This window comes from Mixophyes fleayi, chromosome 6, assembly GCF_038048845.1.
Source record: "Mixophyes fleayi isolate aMixFle1 chromosome 6, aMixFle1.hap1, whole genome shotgun sequence".
NCBI classification, from domain to species: domain Eukaryota; kingdom Metazoa; phylum Chordata; class Amphibia; order Anura; family Limnodynastidae; genus Mixophyes; species Mixophyes fleayi.
In genome coordinates, this window is record NC_134407.1 from 142,535,963 (window position 1) to 142,545,539 (window position 9,577).

General features: G+C 39.2%; 1 protein-coding gene across 1 annotated transcript; it reads right to left on the reverse strand.

The window, feature by feature from the left end:
* Positions 1 to 1,735: 1,735 nt before the first annotated feature.
* SOX18 (SRY-box transcription factor 18) lies at positions 1,736 to 8,232 on the reverse strand. The gene is made up of 3 exons (XM_075176663.1): positions 7,728 to 8,232; positions 2,185 to 4,643; positions 1,736 to 1,886 (listed from the first exon to the last, which is right to left on the reverse strand). Exons 1-2 carry the CDS (start codon positions 8,032 to 8,034, stop codon positions 3,856 to 3,858), a joined length of 1,095 nt encoding a protein of 364 aa, XP_075032764.1. The 5' UTR covers positions 8,035 to 8,232; the 3' UTR covers positions 1,736 to 1,886; positions 2,185 to 3,855.
* Between the last annotated feature and the right edge of the window lie 1,345 nt (positions 8,233 to 9,577).

The window sequence follows — 9,577 nt, forward strand, 5'->3', positions numbered from 1 at the left end:
ATGACCTGGTTGTGATAATGAGTATGCGAGTGTATGTCAACCTGACAGAAATCTAAGTCTATGCTGCAGCTGCAAAGGCGGACGCATCTTGAGATGCCGATGGCTCAGCATATGGACGAACATACGATATTTTTATGGGGTGTTTTTTTTAGCATAAATTATGCCCAATATGTGTTCAACTCAGCATCCCAGCTACATGCAGTGAAAGCATATGTATGTTTGTTTTACATGTTTAAATGTAAAAAATTCATAGAACCATTTTTAAACTTAAACCCCTACCTATCTACAGAAGATGCTTAAATACAATCTCTAGTGTATTGTCTCTAATATTACCTGAGTCAAGCAAAAATCCTCCTGTCTGCTGTTTCAGGGGGAAGATGACGTATGTGGATGAAAGGTCACTGCGTCTTTGGATGTCTGAGGGTTTGAATTGCAAAGCATGAATTACTTGAAGATAGATTAGGGGGTGTAATTAAAAAAAAAATGGGTCTTTTACACTTAGGTTTCTGAAACAAAATGTCCAGAAATGCAGGCATAACCTTAAACAGAGACTGTCTCCAGATCAGTGGTAATTTAATAATGGCACAACACTTACATTAGGACACAGTATAGGGTGCCCATTAGTTAAAGGAGAACTGTTACATTTTTTAATAGTCCCATGTTGAGGTGTAAGTGTTTTGTTTCCATTCAATTGTTTATTCATCTAAAAAAGCATTAGTAATTAAACTCTTGTCACCACTTTTTTTCCCTTTATGTCTCAAAATCATTAACCTGATATGTATTATATTTTGTATTTTTTTCATATTATCGTCTGCTATAGTGTATCTAGAGTATAAGAATTATGCTACATAAATAAAGTACTGTATTTATTATTCTACAGTAGGAACTTATAACAAGATTTAGAAATAACCTTGTATATACTGGTCCGACAACACTAAACGGGGCTCAGAGCAGTCCCAGGCTTTCTTCACACTTCAGCACTCACATGCTCAAACATGCACTCTTGTTTTATGCAACATAAAGGCTGGTTAGCTGTTACACAGTTTTGGCAGAAAGTACCTTTCCCCAGAATCTGCCTTAGTGGAGCCGCCCCACACATAGCAGAATAGGGGTGTGTGTGTGTGTGTGTGTGTGTGTGTGTGTGTGTGTGTGAGGGAGGGGGGGGGGGGGGGGTGAGGGGAATTGGTGTTAGACAAGGGGTGGTATAATGTCTTGGGTAACAAATAATGTTGTAAAGGATGATGATAAGAGGATACTTAGTTTGAGGGTGGTTACTCATATCAAAAAGAGATAAGACTACTGATGTCAGAGAGGGATATTGATGTCAGCGACATTTGAAGGCTGTGCTGGCATCAGAGAAAGATATTACTGATGTTAGAGACGCAGTTCCTGGTGTCTAATAAACAGAAGAGACTTACTGATGTCCTAAAGAGAGACAGAATTGTACTGATGTTAGAGAGAGAGGACTACTGTAGTCACAGAAAGAGAGGAGAGAGAGGTACTGATGCCAAACGGGAATATGCTGTTGGTCAGTAAGACAAAAAAGAGGGAGTGCTGGTGCGGTCATTTTAGTCCACAAGTCTATGTGCTTACCTGTAGTTGCGTAAAAGTAGGCCCATTGGCTCACAAAAGAGCAATTGTGTTGAGGATTTGCACTTTTGCACAGTTGTACATGAACCTTAATGAGACAGAGCAGGCTGTAGACACACAGGGAAAAAGAACAACATATAAAGCATTTTAAACCCCTTCATGTAGTTTATTTTCTTTATCCTGTTATTAGACTGTCACTGTACATGCAGCGGGGGACACAGTTTACACAGACAGGAAAACGCATTGTGCTTGTTATAGAAGAATCCATGAGTACGTAGTGAGGGTTATATACCATACTTGCCAACTCTCCCGGATTGTCCGGGAGACTCCCGCATTTTGCGAGAGTCTCCCGGACGAGTGTGGCAATCTCCCTGATAGGAAGGGGGAAAAATTTAGTTTAAACGCCGCGATTCACCCGGAATCGCGGCGTTTAGCCCCGCCCCCACTGTAAAATGACGCGATTTGCGTCATTCCGTCACGGGGGCGGGGCCAAAATGACGTGATTTCGCAGCCCCGCCCCCTGCACGCCCACGTCCCAGCCGGCATCTCCCGGAAAAATAAAAAAAAATGTTGGCAAGTATGTTATATACTGACATAGCATTTAGCTGCAAATTTGCACTAAACCATAATACCAACAAATCAGCAGCTTTTATGTGTCTAGAGCAAGTTAGTCAAGATGATTGATTGGCATGGTTTAAGGTACATTTGCACATAATTACCATATTAGTAAATAACCCTAAGTATGTGTGTGATGTCAGTTGCACATATACCAGTGTGCATGCACTATACACATATTCGTTTCCAAGAGTTTGTGTGTTACAGTTGTACACAGGCATTTCACATTACATAGGCAGTAATTGTGTGTGAAAGCCTTTGTGGGTTTCAGTTATCAAATGCCAGTTGTATGGAGCTAGTTTGTTTCACTGAAGTGTGAATGAGTAACACATTGGTCATATGTCATTCTTTTGTGTGGAAATTGAGATACATTGTGGGTCTGATCGTCTGTAATAGTAAAAAATGGTCACCCAGTTAAATCCGCATAATTATTCTCCTAATCCAAGGTTTGTTTCCATAAAAATTGTGTATTAAAAAACAGCTGTCAAATTTTACATGGTATACAAAAAATAAAACAAATAAACGCATAAAAACATTGTATAAAATATTGGTTTAACCCCAGGAACTAGGAGAGGCCAGTGCAAAATGTCACCCAGAATCCCAGCAGCGAGGGGATAAATGGACCTGCTGCTCTCAGTATGTGAACTGTAGGGTCAGAGACTAGTCCATGGGTCACTTTTTATCACAGCCCTGACTCATGATCCTGGACTGGACACAGGGGTTTTCAAAGGACTGAGAAGCTACATGTGGCTGTATTATTATAAGAAGGTATGGCAAGCAGACAGTCAATACTACAACAGAACCACAGAGGGCAGCATTTCCTCTTGTTTGCACCTGTTCAACACTGGGACTCCATTAAAGTGTACCCGTCACCTACAACGCAGCCATTTTGTGGGTTGAATCCCCATTCATTCATAAAATCACTAGGAACTAGTGAAAAAGTACTTTATCATGTCATGTCCATTTGTTTTGAGCTGCATGCTGAAAGGGTAAATCCTATCTACCTGTAATCTGCTCTCACATACGTTTCCTTGACAGAGTTGATGTTAGAGGGTCTCTGTGGAATTTTGTAAAGTATAATTGTAATTTTTTATACGCAAAATGTAAAAACCTAAGTGTGAACATTCCTCCTTAAAATGACATTAATTTATTAGTTGTACCACATCCCTCTGCAACTTTTATTAAACACAACTTATATTTCTGGCTTTTTTCTGTGATTTTTTACTCTGTTTATATTAGGCAGAGATGATGTTTTAGTTGCCCTTAGATATAACACAAAGCTGCTCTACAATTACAATGCAGAGAGCAGGGCAGGAAATAACTATGTTTATGTAAATACATGGCTGAAAAGCACAAAAGGAAGTCAGAAATATAAAATAATGTATTTAGTAAATATTGCAGGAGATCATGTACAAGGTAATATATTAAAGTTTTATGAAGGTGGATATTCCCTTATGTCTGCAGCCCTGCACTTTTGAAAGTGTCCTTGATCTGTACATCCCATGTGACCTCCTCTGACCCCATTACACAGTACTGTATCACATGGATAATCTGCACTAGGCATCCAGTTGTTGGGCTAGGGCTGCACATGCCCCATACTGATGTCCATCTGCCACCATAGACACCAGCTGCTTGCCTTGCTGAAGACTCTCAGCCGGTAATGCAAGGACTATAGTACATAGCGGTGCTGGCATCCGAGAGAGCAGAAATCAGGCTGCTCTCCTCGCAGGGCATAGTCCTAGCAGAAGCCAGCTTGGACATTGGCAAGTGATACCCAGGGATGGACACCTGAGTCCTGCTCATATTCAAATACTGGTCAAACTCATTGCGGTCAACATCTCCCCATAGCTCAGATGGATTTAGTTGATCCATGGGGTCCAGCTGAGGTGCTTCAGGAGGAGGTGAGAGCTGGCCCAATGGGGTGCAGGCTGATGGTCCACCCTGATGGTTGTAGTAGAAAGCAGAGGACGGAGGAGTCCTAAGGATGTTACTCATGTGAGTGGGTGAGGGCGAGTATGAGATGGAGAGCTCCCTCAGTGCCTTCTCCTGCCCATAGTCAATGCCATGCTGGTAAGATCTAAAGGGCATAGACTCAGCATCCTCCCGCATGTGAGGAGGGAAGAAGGCTGGCTCGTTCTGCTCCAGAACATCCAAGGGGGACATTTCTGGGGTGGGGAGGCCAAAAGTCTCCAGCTCACTGGATGCCAAAGGCTGCAGTTCTCGGAAGTGGGTGAGGTTTGTGGCAGGGTGTCCCCCGGAATATCCCTCACCCCTGAGTAATGAGGCTGACTCCACTCTCTTCATCTTCTTGGCCTGCTTTTTCCTACGTGGGCGGTACTTGTAATTTGGATGATCATGGAGGTGCTGAACTCGTAGACGTTCTGCCTCCTCTACAAATGGCCGTTTCTCCAAGGCAGATAGACTCTTCCAGGACTGACCTGTTGGAAATTGAAAGTAATGTCAGGATCTCTATCAAGTAATAGAAATGTAAACAAGCCATTACCCGTAACTCGGCATGAAAGAAGATATAAGTTACAAACAGTCTTCTATGGTTATTGATAAACTACAGGTTGTGATATAATATAAACACAACTTACTCCATTACACCACAATAAGCTATAACCCACGCTAATAGACACAATTCCTGGCAACATCCACTACAGAATGGATGTCAGTCAAGTGACTTAGGAAACTCTCAGTGAGAACCAACACAACATCTTCCAAACTTTAATAGATTTGTCTGGGCATTTGCCATACCTATTTAAAAGTTTCTTATGTGGTAAAGTGTCATAACATAAACTTTTCAGCAGGGTGCTAAACATCTAGTCTATTTCATAATTCCCAGTCTTGTTTTATTACTATGTTTATTACCAATTATAAAATGCTGCAGAGTATGCTGGCACTATATAAATACATTTTAATAATTATATAAAGTTTTTCCAAAAAGGTAATGTAGTTGAGTGTGCATTTTACGGCTATGTCTTTTCTCGCAAAAATGTAAGTTTCCCTGAAAAATATGCAGGTTTGATGATGACTCATGAGTCATGACTAGTCTAGCAGTATTCTACTAAATAAAAAATCAAATTGTTTAGGATTAACTAGAACGGAGGTCAGAAGCCCCAGTGATGTCACTATTTCCTAGTGAAGTGATAAAAAAAATATTGTTTCATCCCAAACAATGGCTGCATGTAGAGGTGACAGATATATTCTAATGCTTTTTCCATTCTCTGTTTACATTGTATGGACCCATCCGCATTCAATGACCACTTGTTGTGCAGCTTTTCCCAGTCTTATAAGCTTTCACATAGACTAATATTTCTACCATACCTTCCAACTGGACTCATTATCACGGTGCGATAATAGCACACCCACTTGCTTTGCAATTGCAATAATTTGACTCGAATATATGTATTAATCAACTGGAGTCAAATACATGTTATTGTCAATTAACCAGCTCATGTTATTGCAGTAAATATTGTGGGAAACTCAAAGGGGGCTGTTTGGCAGTTTGTCTTAGAATTATCTACCATTGTAATGGTGTATATAGAATACAGCCTTTCTGATGCTTTTTTAATAATTATAACAATGCACTTAAAGACTTATATAAAACATTAATAAAGCAGCACACCCATCCTTTACCCCACAGCAACCAATCAAATGTTAGTAGTGATAGAGTGCACAAAAATGCATTGCTGAATATGAGAACTATTAAAAAATCTTAATATTATCTGTGTGAATTATATCATCTAATTTATATATTTTGGCATTACCCGTTTATGCATTTAAATATATTTTAACTTTTAATTTATAGCTTACAAAACACCTATTTTCACCCCTTAATGTCCTACTAATTTTTCCATTTAAGTAACCCATGTGCTGAATTAAATAATGAAATAGGACCCAAATTCCCTTGTCGTGCTTTTATTAGTCAACTGCAAGTTATTTGATTATTTGCTATGGTTTAATGGCAACTTAATACACCAAATACCGTGGAATTAACCGAATTCTAAATCAGAAATACTCAGTAAGAGATTATTAAGTCATTCTAGCAGCTGCAGAGAATTTGCCGATGCCGCGTTCCAAAAACCGCACGTAAAAGACTCAAACAACCTATGCAGTCTATGCAGGCGAGCGCCGATGTAATTTGCGGGTAAGTACAAAGCGCTGCAAATCGTTCACCAAATGACACTTTCTGTTGTGCAGAAACGGATCGATGGTTCTAATGCATGCACGATTTTCAGAGCAGTCTGCTTATGTCGTATTTCGTTCGGAAAGCAACTTGAGCAAATTGTCTGAATGCATTCATCTGCACCACCCATGAAAGGTTCAGCATATCTATGTTGTAAAAGTTATTAATTGACTATATAAAATGCTTAGTCTATATAATGTAGCATAGCATGCTCTATTCCACAGCAAATATCTGTTGGTTACTATATATTGTTACCTGTTTATACCAGAGTTAGTTATTGCATTGGAGTCTTTTTAGAATAAGCATTTGACATTACAAATTAGAAAATGCAATACTTTGCAAATGTGCTTTAAGGACACATTACTTATAAAACTTAGGTGTATTCTTGTGCTAAAACAAAAGCTCTTAAAATGAAGTTTTTTATTTTTGTAATTATTAATTTTCAGAATTCATTAAATAAAGCTAAACACATTTTCACCCCACTTAATTTTCGGCATCTAGGAGTGTCGAGAATAATGTATGTCTCATTATCCATGGTAGAACCTATTGGTTTCTTATAAAAGTTGTGGGGTTGGGCATAGTATGAAATTGCTATTATATATAACTAATGTTTTCATATGGTCTTTAGAATGCATTGCTTTTAGTTTGTTTTGATCACATTACATGCACTGAATGTAGTAAGGATTTACTGGTCTATTTAGTCTTTGCTGATGTAGCCAAAATGACGTCTGCCATGTGCACACTGTAAACCCTAGCAGCCGTCATTATATTTACACACACTCACTTACATATGTTAGGGTTAATGGAGAAAGGTGTATGGTGTTTTGGTAACGGCTTATTATGTAATGTCTCTTTTATGCAAACCTGATGCAGAGCTATAGTCACAGTCTTATTTAATATTATAAATGTAAAAATATATCTGCATTGCGGATACTTTATTGACTTACGATTACTTTGTAAATAAAGTAGACTTCAGTCAACTACAGATGAAATGTTTGTGCCAGATGCAGGGCACAAAGGGTAAGAGTTACTAAGAAGATGCTGACATTATACAGTATCTGACATTATCCATGACATATATATAATACTTGTCTTTTGAAGTATAAATACCCTATGCCAATAAGAAGCATCCAAGAGCATTGTGCCAGTCACTGCCATGTACATATACCAGCCTTCCTGCACTTTGCCAATATCATACCAATATTCACACACTAACACCCATAGGGATTTACCCATGTCTTTACACATGCCACACCAGCCAGCATTAGCCCCTGCAGTATAAGACATTTCATGCCAGTCATCCTCCCCTTCCCATCATGGAAATCTATCTCACCCAGCATCTTGCTTAGTACGGCATTGTGCAGGTCTGGGTTCTGTTGTGCCAGTCTCTTCCTCTCGTCCTTGGCCCACACCATAAAAGCATTCATGGGGCGTCTGATCCGGGGGTCGCCAGGTTTCTCCTCAGAGGGGCTGTAGCCATAACCAGACTGGGGGCTTGGAGCAGGACTGTCCGGAGCTAGAGGAGAGTTAGAGGTCTGGCTGGGCTCAGAGGCAGCGGCTGGAGGAGGGACCCATGAACTGCCACCACCTTGGCCCAGAGTAGTCTCCTCTCTGCAGTAGCTTGACTCAGATCTATGCATTCCAGCTAGGCACCTCCTGTGGACAGAAGTGGGCACACAGAATGTGTAGTGTCCTGGGATATTGCACAGTATACTCCACTGGAGACAATGTCTAAGTATCTATCTATCTATCTATCTATCTATCTATCTATCTATCTATCTATCTATCTCCCTGTGCTGTCTGCCTCTTTCTCCCTTAGTCACTGTTCCTCCTGTCATTCAGCATCCAGCTGTTTGGGCAACTTGGACTAATAGGGACCAAATATAGAAACTTGTCACCAATCAGCTGCAGGATGGGAGGAGACGGACACAGGAGGGGGCAGCAGAGTGTGAGATGCTCTGGAGAGCTGTTTAGTTGTATATTTTGCAAGGGAGCAGTTAACCCCTTACATAATTTAAAATTGGTGATCATGTTTCACTATGTTAGTCACTATTTTTGCATTGCAATAAGTAATATTCTGCATAAAAATCTGTGGTACTCTATTTGGCTTATTTAAGATCAATATTCAAAGAGCAATTATGTGCTGTAACCCAGAGCATCCAATCATTTGTCCGCTTAAGTCTGACTATACTGCTAGAAACTGAAATGTGATTGGTTGCTATGGTTTACAGCACATCACAGCTCTGTGCCATGTTATTAAATAAGTTCTAAGTTTCAGTTTATGAAATGGACCTTCCTGCTCAGTGCAGGGTGGTCGGATCCATATTCAAATAAAGATATCTGGAGTCTTCTGGATTGTACCTCAATAAATGCAGAATTTGAATGCTATTTATACATTGAAGTCGTATTCATATTTAAACGTATTTACAAATGTAAACTATGTTTTATTTTACATTAGGGGAAAAACAATATTTTAGTTTTCTGTATTTAATTATTATGCAATTTGTGTTTAGAAAATTACATTTAAAATATATATATTTAATGTTTTTGTATCTTTAAACACTTCAGTTACAATTTTTAAAGGCTTTAAGTACGGGACATATGAACAAGTTGACATTTATAATATATGCTTTAATGTAGATATCCCATCTGCACATAACGGAGGAGGACATTTTGTGTGCTGAGCCAATATTTGGCCTATGAATTCACTAGAGACTAGCGGCATTCTTATGAATAGCCGCCTCCATTGTTTGTATGTGTCTGCTTCGATTCTTGGAAAGCCATTAGCTTACTAGTTTATTTATAGCTTCATAAATAAATACAATTATTTAATTTTTTTGTGTCCTTTCTGGTGAATGTTGCAGTAAAAGTGTTGTTTCTGAATATGATATTAAGTTGTATTTTCATTTTAATTTTACTAATGATAAAAGTATCTTATTATTTGTTATTTTTCAGTGACAAATTATTACAAGGAAGTTTGGTTAGAAGCCCAAGTGGTCCAAAGCCATAAAAGGATTCAGAAGTATTTTGCTTTTTTGAAGCACCTGGTATGTGTTTTGTTACACCCAGTTCATAAGGGGAAAACACAACAAATGCAGAGGGGGTTCAGATCTTTGGACCTTCCTCAAAAGATGAGCGTGCCCATTACTCCCCACCGTCATAAGCCATAAGGCACTTTAGAAA